This window comes from Pezoporus wallicus, unplaced genomic scaffold (genome assembly GCF_028554395.1).
Source record: "Pezoporus wallicus isolate ANWC-B61680 ecotype Strahan unplaced genomic scaffold, APGP_CSIRO_Pwel_v1 contig_6999, whole genome shotgun sequence".
NCBI classification, from domain to species: domain Eukaryota; kingdom Metazoa; phylum Chordata; class Aves; order Psittaciformes; family Psittacidae; genus Pezoporus; species Pezoporus wallicus.
The window spans coordinates 5,108,873-5,132,767 of record NW_026640180.1 but is presented as its reverse complement, the minus strand read 5'-3'; the positions used below and the strand labels follow the sequence as shown (position 1 = coordinate 5,132,767).

General features: G+C 38.1%; 1 protein-coding gene across 4 annotated transcripts in view; it reads right to left on the bottom strand.

Moving 5' to 3' along the window:
* Positions 1-23,895, bottom strand: part of BANK1 (B cell scaffold protein with ankyrin repeats 1) — a 145,811-nt gene that overhangs the window by 96,930 nt on the left and 24,986 nt on the right. For all 4 annotated transcript variants that reach the window (XM_057417975.1, XM_057417972.1, XM_057417973.1 and 1 more), the window contains exons 3-5: positions 12,206-12,354; positions 10,298-10,436; positions 8,134-8,276 (exon numbers count right to left, since the gene is read on the bottom strand). In XM_057417975.1, the coding sequence (XP_057273958.1) occupies positions 8,134-8,276; positions 10,298-10,436; positions 12,206-12,354 (431 nt within the window). The remainder of the gene's footprint in view (positions 1-8,133; positions 8,277-10,297; positions 10,437-12,205; positions 12,355-23,895) is intronic.

The window sequence follows — 23,895 nt, the reverse complement described above, 5'->3', positions numbered from 1 at the left end:
GACTGCCATGAGATCTTTTTTTTGATTGCCTCTTTCTGGACAGAAGGCCAAGATCAAGAAGGCTAATGACTCAAGGTAGCCAAGCTTTGCTTGGTGTGACAAGAGAAGCACAACTACAGAGATTTTAACAGTAAGAGTATTTTACCTTGAGTACTATGCCAGTAGTCCAGTCCGTGCTGCACTGAGCACCAAAAGTTGTTCAGCCACAGCAAAGAAGCGCCCAGGAGGAATAGGTTTACTCTGCTCAGATGTCAGCAGCCCTGCATTAAAGTTTGTTTTCCCATACCTGAACTGTTTCTAGCCAAGACAATTCTGGGAGTATCTACAGACACAATTCGAATATAAACTTAAGAACTCCATGAATGACATGCTGAGGAGAAAAGAACAGAGGGGTCTTACTGATGCAACATGAAGTTTAATTCCCAAGACTGTCAGAAGTAAGAAAATAAGTGTGATGTGATCAGAAAATGTTGAGGACACAGGTAGGATATAATTTTCATCTGAATCCTGCCCAGAATTAGAGTCATAGAATCACAGAATAATCAGGGTTGGAAAGGACCTTAAGATCATCTAGTTCCAGCCCTCCTGACATGGGCAGGGACACCTCACACTAAACCATCTCACCCAAGGCCTTGTCCAACCTGGTCTTGAACACTGCCAGGGATGGAGCATTCACAACCTCCCTGGGCAACCCATTCCAGTGCCTCACCACCCTAACAGGAAAGAATATCACACAGTTTCACAGTATTCTAGAGATTGGAAGGGACCTCAAAAGATCATCTAGTCCAATCCCCCTGCTCGAGCAGGAACACCTAGATAATCTTACACAGGAATGTGTCCAGGCGGGTTTTGAATGTCTCCAGGGAAGGAGACTCCTCCTTACATCCAGCCTAAACTTCCCCAGTTTAAGTTTTAACCCATTACCCGTTGTCCTATCACTACAGTCCCTGATGAAGAGTCCCTCCCCAGCATCCCTATAGGCCCCCTGCAGATACTGGAAGGCTCCACGCAGCCTTCTCTTCTCCAGGCTGAATAGCCCCAACTTTCTCAGCCTATCTTCATATGGGAGGTGCTCCAGTCCCCTGGACTTGTTCCAACAGTTCCATGTCCTTTTTATGTTGAGGACACCAGAACTGCACACAATACTCCAGGTGAGGTCTCATGAGAGCAGAGTAGAGGGGCAGGATCTACTCCTTCGACCTGCTGGTCATGCTCCTTTTGATGCAGCCCAGGATACGGTTGGCTTTCTGGGCTGGGAGCGCACACTGAAGCTGGCTCATGTTCATTTTCTCATCAACCAACACCGCCAAGTCCTTCTCTGCAGGGCTGCTCTGAATCTCTTCTCTACCCAACCTGTAGCTGCGCCTGGGATTGTTCCGACCCAGCTGTAGGACCTTGCACTTGGCATGGTTAAACTTCATGAGGTTGGCATCAGCCCACCTCACAAGCGTGTCGAGGTCCCTCTGGATGGCATTCCTTCCCTCCAGTGTATCAACCGAACCACACAGCTTGGTGTCATCGGCAAACTTGCTGAGGGCGCACTCAATCCCACTGTCCATGTCAGTGACAAAGACGTTGAACAAGACCGGTCCCAACACCGATCTCTGAGGGACACCACTCGTTAGTGGTCTCCAGCTGGACACTGAGCCATTGACCACAATTCTTTGTGTGCGCCCATCCAGCCGTTCTTTATCCACCGAGTGGTCCATCCATCAAATTGATGTCTCTCCAATTTAGAGACAAGGATGTCGTGTGGGACAGTGCAGAATGCTTCCAGGTAGATGACATCAACTGCATTACCCCTGTCCATCAGTTCTTGTGGCCCCATCATAGCAGGCCACCAAATTGGTCAGGCAGGATCTCCCCTTAGTGAAGCCATGCTGGCTGTCACCAACCACCTTGTTGTTTTCCATGTGCCTTAGCATGCCTTCCAGGAGAATCTGCTCCAAGATTTTGCCAGGCACAGAGGTGAGACTGACTGGTCTGTAATTCCCCGGGTCATCCATTTTCCCCTTCTTGAAAATGGGGGTTATACTTCCTTTTTTCCAGTCGTTGGGAACTTCATGAACATGAAGACAAGTTCATGCAGGTAGGGAGCTACTATTAATAAAATATGATTGTTTGCTTTTTCCATAATTAATACCAGCCCTTCCAATATTGCTTATGAAACATGGAAGTGATTATGCTTAAGAACTTGTAACCTATTTCTTTCTATAAGTCATCCTTTCTGTACCGTCACATTATATTCCCTGTATTTGTTTTTTCAAGAATTATGAGTATATGGTTTAGTTCTCAATAACCAAAGCAATCAGCATTTAAAAAAAACGCCCCCAAAACAAAAAACAAAATTAACCCCCAAAAAAGTCTCTACCTTTACCTTCAAGAATAAAGATACAACCTGAATATCAGACTCACAGTGTGAACTGAGAAAGGAGATGCAAAAACCGCCAAAACATCTGTAACACCCTCCACCACCTTATTAATACTTACATTATGCTTAAAAGTTAACAGCAATAACATCAAATTTTATTTAGCAAACAACATTATTCTCTCTTATTCCAAGAGGGTCTTCTTAGATATGGTATCATCACTGGTACTACCTTAAAAGAGTTCAATCTAGAATAAGACAAAAATAAGTAGTAACATAGGAACTAGCTCAGATGAGTGCATATGCAGATACTGTGCCATGAAGAAAGAGACTTAAAACCTGCGAGCCTGAATACCAGTGAAGAACTGGTATTCACTGAAGCAACTCCATAGCAGAAATTCAACTATATAGAGAACATATAGGTGGGCTTCTAGGTGAAATAAACCTGAAGAAATATTTTCAATTTCCATTTGAAATGGCAGGGACACCCCTTACACATTTTTCTACCTACTAGTCCTCTCTGTTCCAAAAGAAATGAACAAAGAGCCTCTTATCATTTGTCCTGAAATGCCCTAGGAGCAATTTCAAACAGAATTCATTTCAGACTGTCTTGTACTTTAAAGATAAATAAACAACTCTCAGTCTCTTTTCAACAAGCAGTCAGAGTAATCTTGCCTACAAAGCTCCTCTGCTTTTTAATACAAGCTGAGGCAGAAAATCTTCCTTCTCTCTTTTTATTCAGTCAGAAATCCAGGGAGGAGTACCTTAAGAGCTTATAGCTCCTTGTACTCAGACAAACAAATCTACATGGGATAAAACAATGTTTCACAATCAGAAAGGGAGCAATTCCTTGAAATAAGAGCAGCACACAACTTCAAGAACTTGCAGAAAAGTTTTTAAGGTCATAAATAGTTGCGTAGCTTCACCACATCAGGCTAGCTAAGTTTTGCAAGAGGTTGAGACAGAAACTAGACCTTCCTGATCTCCCAAAGGGAGCAGATTAAATTGAAGCTCAATTTCTCATGCTTTAACAGGCCTGCCTTCCAGTGACCAACCTACCCACTTCCGTGATTTCAAAGTCAGGCACAATACCTTTCTCATACAGCCATCAATGGAACTTGCTTCAAGTTTTCCACCTCAATGTTTTTCTCTTAGTCCAGGGATCTAGAAGCTGAAGGCTCTAGCAATGATTTAACAAGCTATCTTGTTAACTAAAGGATAATGTGTAGCTTTGCTTTGCTACTCTACAGCAGAGTTATTTAAAAAAAAAACCAACACCTAAAGTCTATGCTCAGGTCTTTCCACACATAAAGTCTGTTCCAGTACTTACATGAAAATAACAGCTGAAATACTAGTGAAAACAGAACAGCAAGAGGACTACACTGCTCTATCTAGCTTTATACCAACATATAGGTCACCTCCACCAAGGAATGCCATTTAGAGACTTTTACTTTACTGCCCATTCCAGCTCCACAGCACTCACAGACTCTAAGTATGCTGCATTTACATATTTCAATGTGTACCCTACACAGGTCTTTATAGGCCCATGATATCTTCACAATAAATCCCTCCAACACTATGTACCTAAAATTCACACTGAAGCTTCACCAAAGCCAACAGAAGTAGAACTGTGCTTAAAGTACATTGCAAGAGAACACTGAGCCATGCATGAGTTTAGAAAAGCCCACATTTTATCTGAGTAAAGATTTAAAACATGGCAAAAAAGTAAAAGCACTATATTCTCCCTGCATGCTTACAGGCAAGTTCTTCTTTTAAGGAGCCACACATAATTAAGGTAACGGGTCTGTAGGCAATTCTTGTCACGCTCTCTGAAGCACAACCAGCTTCTCTCTGCAGCACAACCAGCTTCTCTCTGCTCCATGCTTCCATCCTAGTCCTTCTGCAAGAGCTACTACCTATCCCAAAGCTCGTCACCAGCAGCTTGTCCTTGTTCAGCACCACCTCCTCAGGTGTAGGCACTATCTCCACTCCCTCTCCCTTTTCAAAGCAACAAGACACAGCTGCAAACAACGGAGAAGCCTCATCACACCTGGGTTTCCAAAAATCATCTTTGAAAAGGACAAGACCAAGCACGTATTTTACTACTTTTGTGAACAAAATTATCTACATTTTTTAATAACTGCTAACAAAGCTCTGAAAATATCCGCCACTGAAACACAGTCAGTAAAATAATATACTTCTTCATGGCTTTAGCAATACTAACAAGGTTAAATTTAGATAAAGATGAACTTCTTCAGTGGTTCTTATATATATATCAGACACTACTTTGTACGTACTTCAGTATCTAGATTTCTACCAAAAAGAATGGGCAAAGCTTAAAAATCACTTAGGCATTTCTGACAATTTTAGCCAATGATAGAATATGAAGAGATTTCATATGTAGAGGAAATAAAAGAAACACTTTAAAATAACAGCCGCTGACGTGGCTTAGAGGATTGAAATATTAAAAAACTGTTTCAAAGGAAATATCTCTGGGATCAGGTAAAGGTGCATGCATAATATCACCACATAAGTCATATAACCATTTCTTACAAGTTTTCATAGAAAAGGCTGCAGTTTATTTTTATTCTTCATTTTCAATATCCACTATAATTGGAATCCTGTTTGATGAATATAATAAAAAAAGTCCTTTAAGGTATCAAGTCTTGCAGAATCATAGGAGTATTATTCAACCAAAGTCTCTCATAAAGACTCCCTGAATCTCTCCAGATCTTCCAAATCACTCAAACGAACATAAACCTATCAATTTCAGTAATAAGGATATGACCCTAGCTTCAATTTTGTTTATAGAACCTAAGAAACCTGTACCTGAAAACCCAAACACTAAATAATGGAATCAACAGCTGCATTTGATAAAGTCTGAAAGAAAAATCAATACAGCATGTAAATCCAGGAGAATGCTGAAATGAGAAGTTGATGAAAAGTAAAATATGAAATATGAAAAAGTTTATTTATGAATTATAGGAACCTTAAAATCAGTCTGATCACTGGGTTACTGTAAGTACTGCCCAAGAGAAGGGTCTTTTTTACGCAAAATTGTATGAAAAGAGAGAACAAGAAAATTCACAGCCTTCAGCCAATACCTACCCTCATATATTCTGACAGCAAGGAAGTTCAGCATTATGATTCAGCTGTTATAATCCCAACTCTTCCTACTTTACTATAAAATTTCAACTGTTTTTTCTTTCAAAACTTATGCAGACATTTATTTCATTTTTTACAATATTTATTTCCATACAATTTAAATATTTATTTCACTGTTTCAAATGTCTTACTAATGTTGGTAAAAGCTTTTTAAATTTTGAGAAATTTGGAACACAGAAAATTACAATCTACCAGATGTGGCAAAGAATTTAATCCAAAAACATGACTGGAAAAAAAACCCTTAGAATATTTAATCTAAAATATGGCTAGTGTTAATCTCTGTAGTATTAATATATTGCTCTTTAAAGAGACAAATTCTAAGTGCAGCAGTACCTTTCTTTGTTGGTCTCAAACTAAGATACACAAACTGACCTGACCATCAGTAAAAAGAATGGATAGGTGTAAGCCTATTTGTTGGAGTTTGCTTATATGTTTGACTTTAGTGGGGGACAAAGTGAAGAAGGGGACAATAATCTCAATGATGATGGCATCTCAAAGTAACTGGAAGAGCTGGCAACACAGGATACAATACAGTGAAAGCATTTTACCAAAGCACAGTGGTATACATTACTGTAGCAATTTGCTTTCTTCACAGAATTTTAATGAGGAGATACTTCTCAGCTTGCAAGCATTTTTTAAAATCTTGAATTTCTCTTTGAACTACAGAATGATATTGCCTTGATCAATAATTGCTGTAAGCTTTTCTATTTTATTTCGGTTTTGTTTTCCATTGTGTTTGGTTGGTTGATTGTTATCCACAGATAAATGACTGTTGCCCCAGGATACTTTTGCAAATAAGCTGATAGTCTCAAAGGTTTCAATTATCCTGGTTAAATAACAGTTACTACTACTCCTGCTACTTGATGGGAATACTAATTATTATCAAATCTGTTTTGTTTTTCCTTGTGTGAACATATTTTTAAAGATTAAGTTACATCATGCTCTCTCAATTGGATCTTTACAATGTATCTTACTGCCATTAAATCAGGTTTACGTGAGAGCTGGAAGTATTTTAAAAGTTTGTGGCAAGTTTTGCTACCTAGCTAGTTAGTGTACCTCACTCCGTGGCCCAGTAGGTACCATTAAGTATGATGACAAATCTTCCAGCACATATGTACACTTACAAAAAGATTACCATTAGTAATCCTGTACTCACAGAGCAGCCAAGATACTGTGCAGATTGTACAACTTACTTGATTGTAAAGATTTTCTCAGCATTAATCTTTCAGTTGCCAAAACCATAGAATTAAGAACAGGAAAATACGATCACCTTATTTAAACCCTTGCTTATTATCCAGATGAGAAATCGTGAAACATGCCTGATAGTCATAATACCACAATTGTATTTCCTGGTGTGTACTACTGCTCTGCACAGAATTACTTTTGCATTTGAATATAATTTGAATTGCAAGTGTCTTACTAAGTATTAGTCATGCTGGTTAAGTGAAGGGTCAAACTGCTAAATAACACAAACAAATCTCCAGTGGAAATACCAGGTGTGTTGTAGGTATCCAGGTTACCACTGTAGTTTTTAATCATTATTACACGCTTCTTATGCATAAAATTGTAGATGAAACCTGCTAGAAACTTACTTCTATGTCTTTCAAAATACAGGCTAAAGAATGATGGTTATCATGAAGATTTTAAGAATGTACTTATACTTAAGAGTTGCACTATTTTTCTTGTGTTTTCTTAGAAGCCAAAACGACTTGTACTTCGAAGGAATCTACCCCCATCCTTAATAGAACACTAATAATGCAATACATCATTTTTTATTAATCCTTTTGTTATGAGTGTAATGCCTTAGGTGGTAGATAAGGTAGATTTGTCACAGGAAAATGAGACTGTCTGCACTGGAAACACAGACTATTATTTTTGTTCTGGCTTTGCAATTACAATATAGACATCACGACAAGCTTGCTTGGGCTACCCACCATTCAAAAAATGATACTTGAGATTCCATCCTTTCTTAATAGATGCTTTCTTTTCTTATTATTTTGTATATGCCACTGGCAAAGGACATACTGCAAAGCACTCAGCTCAAAACCTGAATTTTTCTAAATATATGCAAAGAATCTGCATGGCAACCAGCAAACCACATGAATGATAATTCAGCAGCTATAAATGGACTCTGCATGAATAGCAACCTACTGCGTTCCATACAAGCTATGCCAGAAAAATCCCGTTTGCTCGTGAATGAGTAATAACCCTCCAAGTACAACGTGATTTAAGATTACTTGCTTCTACCAGTTTCAGAACATACTAAAAAGAACACTTTCAGTGGAGAGGGACATCATTGTTGTTTGTTATTTTCATCCTCTGTAATGCAGGACGCTGTTAATTGGGCATATACAGCACACAGTTTATATCACCCTCTAAACAAAACCAAAATAGACATAAATTTGTTTTCACTTGCCTAACTTGCTTTAGAGCTAGACATCTCAAAGACACTCTTTCTGTAATCATAAGCCTGTTACGGAGCCATTACCCATTACAGTGCAATCAAAAGATTGTGTATTATGTCTTAGCTCATATATGCACTTGTGTTCTTCCTTTTTTTTTTTATTTTTTTTTAATTAAAAATGCAGAAGTAAACTTACCTGACAAGTGAAAGCTATTGGGTCAGCCACTTTCTTAAAAATGTGCTCAATCTCCTCTAGTGTAGTATAGTACTCGATCTGTGCTGTGGTCTTCACGACTCCTCCACAATACACATTTACATAAACAGGGCCAGCAGGAAAATCTTTTAAAACACAATCAGAACAGTAGCTTAAAATATTTTAACAGGCCCAGACCAGAGGGCTCAGGGAATGGGTAAAACCCAGGAAAATCTCACAGAAAATGCATACAGCCAATGAACTGGATTTACGTTTCAGAGATGATTCAGTGTAGTCAATTTTTTATCCAGGTCTTTCAGTCTAACATTAAAAAGCTGGCAAAAGAAAACATGTATCTGTAAATCTGTATAGAACAAAGCTACTGCGTTACTTCACGTTAGAAAGGAGATGAAAACAGTATGATTCAAATTTTCAACTTCCCTTTGATAGACTGATGACCTGTAATCGGCTCCCTTATGCCTACAGATTAAGGAAAAGTTCATTTATTACAAATAGTGGAATTGCTATTCATCTTTTGAAACTTTTTTCTTAATTGCAGGCAAGGTTCTCAAAATTGAATTTGAACTAGGCTGCAGAAATTGCAGTATAATTATTTCCATTCCAGTTGTTTACCTAGTGAAAGCAAAAGAAAGTATTATTTCTACAGTCTGTTACTTTAGTATGGCTTGCTCTGTGTATGCAGCATGAGCCCTCTTTATGAGCACATTTAGAATTCATTAGTATTCACTGTGCCAGGCATCCTGCTGTACCAAGCCAGTACTAACCCGGTTTTCTTAGAATTCTAACTCTGCCCACAAAAAGAATAAAAATGGGCAACCCTGAAAATGAAGAGGAGTAATAGTGCCAAAGAAACTAAATGAATAGAACATCACCTTAAATCACTTCAATGGAAACTGCCTGCCCCCCCCCCTTTTTTTTTATTTCTGACATGAGATCACGTGGATCCTTATTAAAAAGGGTACTCCAAACTTCCAACTTTCCCAGATTTTGAAACAGAAAAAAGCCCTCAGAGAGAACAATTAAATACAAATGATAAAAGAAACAAAATTAAACTCAGTCTGTAGCTCTCTGCCAAATTTTTTCATAATATTTCATTTACTGTTCATATTTTATTTTTTCATCCACTATAAAAGCCTTTCTGTGATCAACATTGTTGCTGCAGAATAATTATGGAAGAATCTTTTAAGATCTGTGAATGAGAACTTCAGCTTTCCTTCTCTGAAATCCAGTTACAGATGGAAGTTTCCAGCTGGTCATGTACTTCCCAATCAGGTCTCTAAAAACAAACTCTCTGCACCACCACAGCGATAAAGAACTCTCAGACCATATGCAACCATCATCTCAGAACAGTATTCAGGATAAAAATCAGGCCACAGAATTTCCCAAGTGCAGTTCCAAGAAGCAACTGTTGCAAATTTTAGCCTATATGTATATATTTCTTCCTATCCTAGTGCAATGGCTTTAGAACAAAATATTCTATCAGTTCCTTTGGGAATTCACAACATGCAGTGAAGTAGCAAGCTACACTCTGAATACTTAGGTGAAAAATTCTTTAATTCTTAACTCACATCAAGTGAGTGGGGATAGGTGTGGCCCTTAAAATCTGCACAGATCTCCTAAGAGAAGCTACTGTTAAATAGCTGAAACTGTTGGCAACTAGTTATGGCTGGAGCAGTTGGGAAAAAAAAAAAATCATTAGAAACCGTCAGAGATGAGTGATACAGAGAAATGGCATGGACATGAACAAAGAAAATAAATTATTTCCTGTATCAGTAAGAATTCGAGAGGAATATAGCCAAATTTACTGCATTAAATATGAAATGAAACATTTTAGTAATAGAGCAATAAGAAAAGAATATTAGCTTTGTATTTTATGGCAGTGATTTTGAAGACTGTTACTGTGTGACTAATCAATGACATTTTAAGAATGCCACCTGCCATTTAACCACACGAAAACAACCTAAGAGAACCTCATTTCCCATAAATCACAAGGCCTTGCTCCTCTGCATTATTAATAAATGTTCTGTGTGCAAAACCCATGTACAGGAAACACCTACAAATAGTGAGAAACGAAATTACTGATCAGAAAAAGTGAAGGGAGTCCAAAGTTTCCTACTTACTTAAAGGTAAAAAATGTTTTCCTTACCTAAGGCTTTCATGTACTTGATCTTCTTAGTCCAAGAGGCTGGCTGTGTCCTAATTCGTTGATTATCTGCTATGAATTCAATTTCTAAAGTTTCATCATCTATTTCATCTTTCAACAAAATGAATATTTCACCAGGGTTCTATAAAATTAAAATATGTTCCCATAAGTCCTTCAGCAAATTATACTGAAAGTGTAAAATGCAAATGAAAACAGAAGTTGGAAGGAAAGGTCCTTTATGAACAGTTTCACACAGAAAAATCGTAATACCAAACCATGATGCCATCTCAGTGCTCTCCTTCATCATTTTACTGATATAAATGGCACAATTAATGTAGTATTTTAAACTCAGCTTACCTAATAGTAGTTTAAAACAGTATTTTAGATTCCTATGTAGGCGAATTGTTACATTTTCTAAGGCCATTCTACTTTATAGTCTACAAGAATGACATTCAGCCTGACAAGAGGAACCTAAAATACTCACACTCTTACAGTGAACTGACAGTAAAGTAAGACAGAAGCAGCAGGTAATGTGAGACGACACCCCTCTACTGCCTTCTGACCCAGAGGGAATATTACTCCCTTAGAGCTAAACTGATCTCAACAATAAAATTATGCGCTGTCTCGGTTTCAGCTGTAGCAGTTTTTTTCTTCCTAGTAGCTGGTGCAGTGCTGTGTTTCGGCTTCAGTCTGAGAACAATGCCGATAATACACAGATGTTTTAGTTGTTGCTAATTAATGCTTACCCTGATGAAGTACTTTTCAGTCTCTTATGCTCTGCCAGTGAGGAGGGGCACAAGAGGCCAAGAGAGAAGAGAATCAGGACACCTGACCAGACTAGCCTGAGGGATATTCCATACCACAGGACATAATGCCCAGTTTATTAACTGGGGGGAGTTACCCAGAAGGGCAGGTTACTGCTCGAGTCGGGCTGGGTATCAGTCAGCAGGTGGTGAGCAACTGTACTGAACATCATTTGTATTCTCTGAGCTTTCATTTTTTCTCTTGTTGTTTCCTATTTTTATTACTATTGCTATTGTTTGTATTCTTTCTATTATCACTATATTTTACTTTGGTTTAGTTACTAAATTGTTCTTATTTCAACTTGTGGGGTTTACATCTTTTGATTCTCCTCCCCACCATGCCCTGGGGATGTGGGAAAATGGTGGGGGTGTGAGCAAACGGCTGCATGGCGCTGAGTTACTGGCTGGGTCTAAACCATGACACACACATAAATCATCTTTGAAAGACAGGTAACAAGCAAAATACATGACATTCCATGTACACTGCAACCTCCTTATCTGACTGTGGCCACTTATTTTTATAAAGGAATAGAGTGCTGGATATTGTACTTCCTCTGTTTACATTTTACCTATTTTCTCATAGCAACTCTAATTAAAAAAAACCACATATGAACATTTGTGTCCATTGGATATGTGTACAGATATGCATATATAAATATTTCTGATTTCATTTCAAATCAGACAAGGTTTATGGTCACAAAAGCAAGCACTTGTGTAACCTATGGTATGGGCACATATGCATGTACCCATATACCCATCATGGATTCTTGCCAAGGCACTCCACATCTCCCAAGAAGTGCCTAATTACATGCTTCCTCTAAACTACAAGGCCCACGCGACAGTAATATCTCTGCCCAAGCTTCCAGATGATTCTAACAGAGATAAAATCCCACAGAGGCTGTATCAGAACTATTTTATTTGTAAGTCTTTTGGCTGCAGTGTGGATGTGACCCAAAGGCAAAATAAATCCCACTGCAATCTCAATGTACTCTCATTTTGGCCCCTTATCTGCTATATGTTTTCAAACTGTTACAGTAAGAATGAGATTGCAGCAGGAAGAGAACAACACTGACTGTTATCCCAAAGATTTTCGCATCCAAATACTTACCTCACATGATAGTCTTCCTGGAAGCACCAATATCGACTGCTTGTTAGTTTCTAATGTTTCAGAAAGTATCTCTGTTTTAAAAATGAGGTCTGTTTTTTCTGATGCTCTCCTGACATCTGACAAGGTAGCATCAGAGCTAGTCTTGTGATCTGAAATAAATAATGTGGAATAAGAACATTGTTAACAATCCCAGAACAACAAAACATGGCAATGATGTGGTTTCCAACATACTGCTCATACGGCATTTGGAATCATGTTAAGGGTAACTCATAAAAGCCTGGCAAAATTCCTTTTCATGTAGTGAGGTTTCCCCCTTTGATAAAGAGCTTCAGCTTGCCTCTGAAGTTCTGATCCTGCAGCCTGTAACTTTATGGACAGGCTCTGCTCATATGCTTTGCCCTACTGAAATCAAAAGGGTCACAGCCGTTAGACCAAATGAGGTCAAAGAGATAAGCCAGTTTTGTAGTCTAAGAAGAACAATCTCTCATATGCTGAGATTAACTTTGATTTTTACCACTCTTGCTTTCGCTATATATAAACAAGGACATGCAACACATTTACAACATCAGCCCATTTGTCTACAGGAAGGAATTATGTGCAGGCAGTGATACCTGTGACAGATAACTACGACAGCAGACCCAGGTTTCCTCGACACAGACTCAATAGTCTTTGTCTTCCTTCATGGACAAAATGATGGACTGAAGGCATGCATTTTTTGTGTAGGATATTCTCAATTTGGAACTGCTATGCCAGGCATGCAGACAGCTAGCAACAAGTTTCTTTTCTGTTTTGCTGTACCAGTAAAGGCCCAAGAACCCTACTGAATCCTTCACCATATCACAGGATTTAAAGAGGAAACATAAAAGAATTGACAACTGCATCTGCAGAGCTCTGACTAAGCCTGTGTTTTAAAAAAGCCATCTTTCACACCTGCTACTTCTCAGCTCTATCATTACTACTCCTTTCCAGACACTCTATTACCCTGTACAAAATGCTCTTGCTACCCATCTCAAAGGACTGCAGCAGCTCTTCATCACACAGGATTACCCAACATATTGCAGTCACCTAGTTAGATTAATGGTATCATTCCAAGCAGCACAGAGTTAAAAAATCTTGACTGGCTGGTGAGAAAATATCCTGAGAGACTTCAACAGTATCTTATACTACTGTAAATTATGGAACACTCAGTCAATTACATTCAAGGACACAAATAACTTTTCAGACACATCTTTTCCTCTTAAATTGATGTAGAATATTAATATAAATTAGTCATGGGCAGAACACAGAACAGTAGCAATTTGGCTTTGCTCAAACAAGTACATTCTCAGGTTTTTTGCAAAAGTGCCCAAGTGACTGAAGTACACAAACCACATGGTGCTCTTAAGCAGCATGGAACTCATTCCATTCAGCATCAGTATTGGTAATTTACAATTAGTTTTCTCACTTGTTGCTTGCCTTTATTTCCCCCATATGTACCAGTTTCTCTGATATAGACTGTTCCCTTTTCTTATCAACCTTGCCTTTCCTACAAAGGCATAGATTTAATAAACTTATATAATAAATATGCCTGAGAAGTGAAGTTATGCCAGGGAATGTAATACAGAAGCTTGGGTACGCTAAGTCTGATTTATCTGAGATAGACTTTTTTCTTTTTTTGCAGAGATGTGCCTTGATTGTTGGAGAGCTCTCAGAACAAGGAAAGAAAGGGAAAGGTAGCTTTTGTCCATGTTTCACTGAGGAAGCTAAAGGTTCTTTGAACATCTAAGGAGGGCAGGTTCAGTGCTCATCACCAGCTAGCAGAAATTTCCCGAACTACTCATGCTTATATTCTCCTGCCTTCAAGGTAAACTAATTTTGAATTTCAGCTGTGAATTCAGTGCACATTGGTAAAATTACACTGAACCTTTGTGTAGACATACATCATTGAATTGAAGCAGTTTAAATTCCATTTGCTTTAATTTAATTTGAAAGTTAAACAGGCTACACTAAACAAAGGCTATTTTGATTTTGAATGAGAATCTACCCACAGTTGGATGCAGTTTAGCTAATCCAACTCAAAAAATAAATGCATTAATTTCTCTGATCATCCCTGTGAAGACTAGACTTTACTTAGCACCACCCTTCAGAAAAACGAAGGCATGAACCCTTGCTTAAGAAAACAGTTAGAATACTGTGTGCCCACAGCACATACTTTGGGAATATTATGTTTTATCTGCTCATATTTTAAGTCACTCATAAATCTTAGGCATTTACTTAAGAATTTACTTCAGAAACAACTCATGTGAGATACATGCCGCTTCGGAAATTTTTTATACCCCACTTTAAGCAAAGGAGTATTGCAAAGACAAGAAATATTTCATCATCAGATTGACAAAATAAAAGGACTGCATAGCAAATCTGGTAGGCAGTAGATTCTCTAATGTCGGCTTCCTGTCAGTGATCATTCTTCAATAATCTTGTAGATGCATTTTAATCTATATGAAGTTCATGACAGCTTTATTTCTACAGCCTGCATACTGCTTATCAAAGATGACAGTGGTTACTTCCACCTTTTAATGTACCCAATAATTAATCTACCAAGAAGGTCAATGCTAGTGATAACAAGTTGTTTCAAACTATGATATTTTCCTCCCACACTAATTTCATTTTAATGTTTTTATTATGCCTCATGATGTGTATTTACAATATTAGGACTCCAACCCAGTCAATATTGGAATTCCACAGCCCTAGAGTATAATCAAATTATTAAGAAATGTGGCTTCTACATCAAAGAGTTAGGTATTTAAGAGAATGAGGGATTCCCTTGTTGACTGTAAAAGTAGTTACCAATTTATTAGCTAAACACCATCAAGCAAGACTTACTTCACTAAATGTCAGGTCTACCTAACAATCAATAAAAGCCATGTAGAACTGTTCAAGATTAACAGGGATCTAAATTATCATTACTATATATTTAACAACCAAAATCCAGAGCCCCAATCTCTAGCACTCAGATTCCTACCAACAGTTGCACACTGTCTGTCCTAAAATGTAGAATGTGAAACAACCACCTGAAGTGTTGTCAATGCTGAATGAGAAATACACCAGAGATTAAGGTAGCCTTTTCTTGGTGGCATTATCTAAAACAATGTAGCTCATTAAGGATTTAATACTGTAGTAATGAAATTTTAGTAATACAAATATAGCAAGGTACAGAAAATACTTGTTTAATGTGGGCAGAAGGCGTAACCTGATGTATAGGTCTTTTGAACACTCAGATTTTGGATATCTTCATTGTGAATCCTCTTTACAGTCTTGCTTTCAACCTGAAGGCATAGCTAGAATATCCATTAACTGCTAAGGCTTTCTGAAAAATGATCATTTAACAAAAATTTACAAATGTAGGTGAAGATTAGCTTCATTAGGAACATCATTATAATGCTGGAATATCTAAGAGAGAGAATTTATTAAAAGGTATTTGTTGCTTGGTGACTCTGTTCTTTTAACATTATATATAATGGTGACCTATCTGTGAGGCTCTTAAAATGAAGCAATAATGATTAAACAATGGATGGATAAAACCAGACTGTTTTTTGAAGGATTGAGGTATAACAAATTATTAACTATATCTAATGATGCTTAGCACTATGAGCTGGAAGCTAGAAAGAAAAGAAAATCTATGAGATAATCTTCCCTTGAGTATTCAGGGCATACCTACTGGGAGTTATCATCTATTATAGAGGGTAATGCTCCATTTCCATTAGGTTACTTTTACTGGCTTACTTTTGATAAGTATCTACTGCAGATGGCCACACTGAATGTACTGATCTTAAATTTAAATTCATATTTACATAATAAAACATTACACACATGTACTGTAACAGATATTCATTTAATTGGGCACAGTGCTGATGCTTTCAACTTCCCTTCAATGTTCTCTCTTAATTCATGTAAATTCAATACATCAATTTGATATATTTTACACAAAACCTTTTGGAATGCATTATTGCTTTCAATTTAACATTTTAAACTGAATTAATGAAATTACTTTGAAATTGCATTCCTTTATATAAACTGAGAAATTTTAATGAAGCCTCTCTAGTCTCTTGTGGATTCAACAATTAATTCCCCATCTTGGCTTCTGAACAACTTTCATGCCACATCCAACCTCTCCCCCACTTCCAAATTCTAACTTTTCAAATACACTCTTTAGCTATCCACTTTGCAGTCTACATTACGATCATAAATTGCCTCTGTCTTTTATTATTTGGTACTTGCTACATGTTTTGAGTCAACAATGTACATGACAGATTTGGGGTACTAAAAATAGCATAAACAAACTTATGAAAGATTTATGTGTTTTCTAAGGCTACCCACGGAATGAATCTCACAGCTGAAATACATCTAGTTTTAAGAAAGCAAAATGCCCACTAGCTTCACAAATTTCAGTTCTTACTCAAGTCTTCCTAAAGCAATGACAGCTGAAGAACTGAAACTGCGTTACAAAAAAGGTCCTTGTTTATCCCTGGATCAACACACCATATAAAAAGGATGAGAAATATGGGCAAATCAGGTTAGGCAGATGACAGGGAATGGAAAGGTAATAAAGCACAGGTGGCCAGCTTACCACATGAAAAAAAAAAAAGGCAGTGCATTCCAGTGTCAAAGATTAAAATAAAAATTATTACAGGGAAGAACACATAGGCTAAATCTGGCAGATCATTCAAGTGCAGGAGTCATTCCATGTAACACTCCCCAGCACAATGTGAGGTAAAGGCAGAGATGTTCCCATTGCACTCTGTGAGGTATAATTGAAAAGGTACTTGTCTACAAGTGACTTCCTTGCAATTCAAAGGCTTAAAGCCAAACACTTGTGTGAGTGCTCTCCAGAATTGTGGATAAATGTAGAGCCATACAGGCAAAAAAAACCCCAACAAACCACTGTGTGGAAAAATCACAAAAAGCCATGCACATCACAGTCTTCCTGCAATCATCATAAGATTATCACAGACATTTATAAAATGTAAACCTTTTAAAGAATCTGTATCTGTAAATGCTGTATGAACTCAGCAAAGTGCAGTGGAATTGAAAGGCAGCCTTTAACTACATAAACTGCAGTTTATAGTAAATGACCTGAAAAAGACTGTGAGGAACATAGAGGTAGAAAACATCCACCACACTAGGCTTCATTCAATGAACCTTTTTTTCTCAGCTTGCACATGTGATTTATTCATCTTTACCATAATCCCCTTTTTAAGATAGGATTTCAAAGCAAATTCCCTTTTCTGCTCTGTTGAAAACTTTTCTTCTACTGATAGCGAGAGAGGGCTTAGGAATGGAAAGGTTTCTAAAAATCACAGAAAACTATTAAATACATACTTATATAAACATCTGACTTAAATCTTAATTTCTTTTGTTTTCTACCATGAATAAATTTCAGACCAAAGTAAACATATTCATTATTGAACAAGCTTTAAACAATGTTTCTCCCTGTGCTGAATCATCTATCTTTTGCAAATACATTGACAGTTATCTTTTTCTCAAACGCGTTCTGAGTCCCAGTTTCTCCTGCATGGTTGAGCTCTCTCGTCAAAAACAGTAGCTTTCTGTGAGTTGGCCTATTTTGCCTATGTCTCCAAAATGTTTCTGTTACTTTATTTATGGTGAACAATTTTTCTTGCAAATAAGTCTCAATTTGACAGCTCCTGTAAAAGCTATGAAGAACAGTATTTCCTTTTCTGAGTATTTGGAGTTGGTGTTTCTGTCATCTTAGCAACTGATGGTGCCGCAATTGTCATTCACATCTATTTATCTCTCATAACAGAGCAATCCCTAGAACCTTCCCCCCATCTACTGTTTTATGCATTGCTATATATGAGTAGGCAAAGACTGATTCGATTGTGAAGGTGTGTACACACCTGTTCTTATGTTATTGAGTATATTTTTATACACAGCAATTTACCACTCTGACATAATTGTAGCCTAATGGAGTCATCATAAAAGCATCTAAACACTATATAAAAGTCTTATTATGTGCAGCTATATTGGATCTGACAGTAAAACCAAAAAATCCTGCCTTCAAATAACCCCAAAACAGCAAAAAATAATTTACCATGAACTTATCAATAACCTTCAAGAAATAAATTGCATGAAACTGTAGGCATTTCTTGATATATATACTTTGATTTTAAGTGTATATTCAGAGGCAACCTAAGGCTATGACAACTACTGCCTAACTGGTCTGTGGCTTGACGTCAGCTCAGCAACCAGTGCTTTGGTTAGGATGCACACACATTTAGGATCTTTTTGGGACTAAGCTTATCTTATATATCAATTCATGTTATTATTTTTATTGTAATCAAATTATTTTCAGCTGCAGCAGCACTAATAATATGAACATTCAGCTAAGCTTTAGACACATAGTAAGACTGTCCCAAAGAGTTTCTAAACTATTAGGCACACTGATTAGTTTGGAAGTTATAACAACCTGCACAAGGTTATTTCAGTGCTAAGCAGCCAGTTATTTCCAGTTTCTACATTATGCATAGTTTCATCCTGCCTCTTCTCCAGAGAAAAGCAAACTGATGTCTGGCCTTCTGTGTGTACCAGCAGTTCTCAGTTATGAAAGCCTAATGTTTTATTAAAGAGTCCATATATCCACTTCAGAGCTACTGAAGTTCTATCACAGTAAGAACACTGGCATTTTTGTTTCACTTCTTTGTGGTATCAGCACACACATCTCTCACCTCTGTGTTTCAGTGAAGAACTATACAGCACTAAACATTGCCCTAAATCTGGGATGTGCTGTAACAACAGACAGGTCATCCTCCTGCGGCTGACTCAAATTACCAAGGAAGACAAAAGGACTGATAACAGAGGCATCCAGGATTGTGAACGGACCTCCAAAACGTGTTTGTTTGATAAAATGGTCTCACAACTTCCTTATTATTCCAAAGGGGCTAGCTGCAGCTGCCCAATGGCTCTTTTATCTCTAAACTACAATTCAAGCCTCTTACAACTGGTCTGGCACAAACTGCAGACTGTGCTTGGACACAGAAGTGGCACGTGGCTACATTTTGAATTACACAGATATAAAAGAACATAGCTAGATGGGAACATTTTAGAGTCAAGTCATTGTCCAGGGCAACACACCTGGCAAGCAGGCCAAAAGCTCACATTTCAGCTGAATAGGGGTTTAAGTTTTTATAGATCTCATCCTCAAGAACTACTAGTGAGTAGCCAAACTTTCCCTTCTTGGCCACATTAAGCAATTCTCTTGATGAAGAATATTCTTTGCTGTCATCAAAGTTCAAAAGACATGATGTGGCTGGAAGCTCATGAACTTTAAGACAACTGAAAAGTCCTTTAGCAACTGCTCTGGGAGAGGTTAGGCGGAGAGATACTGTTAGCTGGCATTTTCAGCCTTTGCCCTACTCAGAATACAGGCTACGTGTCATTAACAGTATCAAAATGCTTACCAACACAAGACAATATACTCCATGTTATGGTATCCCTTAAATCAATCTAGTAACAGAAGCTAGCTTGGACTGCTGCAGCTCATTTACCAAATAGCATATTGTAGTCTGACCGTAGAGCTCCAATACCTGCACAGGGCTGTTATTAGTGGCTGGATGAAATCTGTGGTGCTGCTCTTGATATGTACAGCTCTAAATTACCTCAGACTTGTCTATTTAAGAGACCACATGTCTCCCTGTGCCATGCTGCCACAGCTGCTGTCAGCAGAAAGACTCATGCCAGACATTTGATATTAAAGAAGGGGAAAAAAAAGTGAGTTGTCAGCAAGACTGACTCACCAGGGGACAGGCTGCTTTGCAATTTACTCCCACCTTTGGTTTGAAATAGCTACAATCTATTGACCCTTAAACCGGGCTAAAAGGTATGCTGCTTTCTCAGTAACACAATCAAGAGGGATATTTCTAGACACATCTGAAAAACACGCTTGCTTTCTAACTCATCATTATTTTTCTTTTATTAGGATTATGAAGAGTAACCTGAGGTCCTTCTCTGTTAAGAAACCATTCTTTAATCCAAGAACAAGCATATTTTCAGATACCATTATAGGAAAGAATAGCACACTAGAGGTATTCTGATTGCTCTTCTTTATCTGCAAAAGGGCTGCCATCTATCTTGTTACCAAGTGCGGGCCTTTCTCCAATTCAGTTTGGTAAAGGATACAGGTAACACAGTATGTACATATATGTTAGTCTGATGAGACCTCTGAGCAAGACCAAAAGATGCCTGCAGGTAGCCTCAGCAGGTAGACAGCTATTACACTTTGAAAATCAACTTTTTGTGCTGCACTTTGCCCATCTCTAATTGTTTCAGTGAATTAGTGCTAGGATACCAGACCTAACGGTAAATATTAAAAACAGACAAAGCTGTTTCACAGAAGGGGAACAACCTTTTTTGAAGCTGCGTATCACCTAACTGTATCTGAATTTGAGGTTAGGTCTATTTTGCAGGTAAAATAACAAATGCCAATTCCTGAATAAGGCATTCACATTCTATCTGTGTGGTTCACAGATGCATACCCACATCTGAGTAAGATTGCTTCAGTTTCCCAAACTTTGCAAATTATAAAAAAAATGCTTTTTTGGGAAGCAGAAAATTTCCTGAGGAAATTTCTCAAAATACAGCTTTCTAGTAATAAAAATAAATCCACTTTTCTTATATAGAAACAAGAAATACAGTAAACACAACTATATTTGTGAGTGGCTTGTTCAGTTATCACCTACATGAATGAGTCCTCATGCATTTGTATCATGACGATTAGCAATTTCAAAATTTTTCCATCACTCACCAGCAAATCAATCGTCTTCACAGCTGCTTGCAGCTCATATTTCCTCAAAGAATCATATTGTTGGTCCATTTTCAAATGTACTGCCTGACCTTTTCCCTCAAGGCCTTGCACAATTCATTTTAATCAATCACTTCTTATTGATTGTTAGCACTTGCTCATTCCCCAGCTATGTCTGCTTTATCGGATATAGTTTGTATTTAATGTCTTGTCATCCACTTGCTGCTCTTTCCACCCTTGTTGCTTTAGATTTCTCATTTAGGTTTCTCATTTAGCTTTATACTTCTGATCTCTTCAACTTTCATTCAAGTTCAAGTCTAAATTCCATCTACTCTTAGCTTATCCTTTCTTCTGTATAACATACTCATACTTGAAATAAACTTCAGCTTTCAGCATGCTAGTCTTCACAGAACAGAAAGTGCTTCTGTGAATTTATGCAGTTCTAGCAAAAATCCTTTCTTGGTTTATGACTTCTCCTGACAGTTCTGTGTCATACATACAACTTATCTCTGCATACAATTCCTTCTTGTTAGAAAGAAGCAAAGACAAAAAAGAGTTCCTGGAAACATTTTTTTCGCAATTCATCCAAAACCTATCTGGTTACCTGAAGATTCACCTACTTTCTGCAGGGCAAAAACACTGGCTTATTTGCAGCTGCCACTTTGCCCTTCTTGGCTTCATAAAGACTGACATGCTGAATCTCGGAAACTGCAATCATTTCATTTCTTGGGCCTCTCAGCAGTATCTACACAGCATTAACTCACAGAGGCTACATACAAGCAGTACAATCAAGATGACTGCCAGAAGCTGAGAACTGTGGTCCACGCAACTTCAGCAAAGATTTCAGGTGAGATTTTTGCTTTTAATGCAAGACATTCTTAGCCAAAAAAAATTGTTTGCTTTACTACAACATCAACTATTTAGCTGATGGGAAATTTGGACTACTCTTCAAGTGCTCATATAGAAGCAAAAAAGGATTCATATAAAAGGAGTCAGGGTTTAAAGCAGGAGTACCTTGCAGGAACATCTCCCGAGTCCTTTCTTTTCTCAAGATTCTGTTTTCTGTGACCATTTCCTCTTTTACTGTCTCAGTTTTTTGGACATCACGATCATGAATGAGAGGAACAGTGATGCCACCTTACTGAGCACCTGGATGATTAGTCAGTAATGACAAAAAGCCTTCTTTATAGAATCATAGAATGGTTTGTGTTGGAAGGGACCTTAAAGATCATTTACTTCCATCCCCCCTGCCATGGTTGCCCAAAGCCCCATCTAGCTTGGCCTTGAACACTTCCAGGAATGGGACTGTCACAGCTTTTCTGGGCAACCTGTTCCAGTGTCCCACCACCCTCACAGAAAAGAATTTATTTCTAATGTCTGATCTGAATCTCCCCTCTGTGAGTTTAAAGCCATTCCCCCTTGTCATATCACTGCATGCTCTTGTGAAAAGTCCCTCTCCAGATTTCTTGTAGACCCTGCTTAGGTTCTGGAAGGCTGCTATAACGTGAACCTTCTCTTCAAGCTGAACAAGCCCAACTCTCTCAGCCTGTCTTTACAGGAGAGGTGCTCCAGCCCTCTGAGCATCTTCATGGCCCTCCTCTGTACTCATCTGAGAAGCTGTAAAAACCAAGTTCTTCAATGCGCTGGCCCATGGTACATTCAACGCACGAACAAAAGGGACATCCTTAGAAACTATGACAGTAGGTCTGTAGTATCAAAACAGTGCAGCTTTACAGCAGCTTTCTGCTTGAGTACACCCAAGATGCCCAGAGAGTCACCAACGGCCCCTGTCAGAAAGGAGGGAGGACTAACAGAAGAAGATTTAATAGAGAAGTGCTTGGTGCTAAATACTCCCTTTCACACTATACACCTTTCAAAGAGGTACATTTCTAGCTAGTTCTGGTCTGGACCTGTAGAGTGCACACCTTTTAGTGTCTGAAGTGTACCCAGTGAGCTCCCTGAAAGCACTGTCCCTTTTAGTTCTATCTGAAAGGAATACAATCAACATGCTCCAAGATCAATCTGGGCACCAAAGCTATGAGAGAATGACAAGCATTTAAAGGCACACAGGTTGATGTTTGTGTCTTGAAATTAACTCAGTAAGCTAAAATTCTAAACTCCATGCATCACTGACATGCATGTTGAATTTGTGCCAGTAAGGAAGAGCTAGTGAGCTTGCAGTATCCTTCTGCCCTTAAGCCTTGCCAGCAGAACAGACACACAAAGCCAGCAACCTCAGAGTCCAGCATCACAGAACTGCTATGTCTGAAATTCCAAAATGACTTACACATTCTTCTCCATCCATCAACAAGCATGTACTGTTAGTCAATCACTTCACAACAGTGTCAGACCAGAAATAAAATTGTTTAAGTAAGAACTGGGGATAGCAAACATGTTATGTGGCTGTTTACTAAAAGTAAGTGGATATTTTGCTAGTCTGTTTGCCCTAGTAATTGGACTTTCACAGATATAAATAAACCAGAATGGCAAATGTCAACAAGTGCTGGAGTCTTGATGCAGGGCTTCTCCCAGCCACTGGCTGCCAGTGAATGATGCTGCAAGTGTAAGAGTGGGACTGGTCTATCTGAAATTCCAAATCAGCTGTCTCTTCACTACGAGCAAAACTCATGCTGGGAACAGAAAAAGGAAGCTCTTTATATCTTCCTTTTTCTCTACTCTGAAATTAAAGGAAAAAGGAAACGTTCCTGTTGAATCACCTCCTCTTTTCACACTCTTCACAAGAGTGTGTGGGTATAGGTGTGTGGGTGGATGTTTCAGAATAAGACATATTCTCTATGCAACTGTATGCTATGGTAGGGTTAGTTTATTGCTATGGTAAGGTTAGTTTATTGCCCTTCATGTCTGACAAGATTTCAGCAAATTAAATTTATTT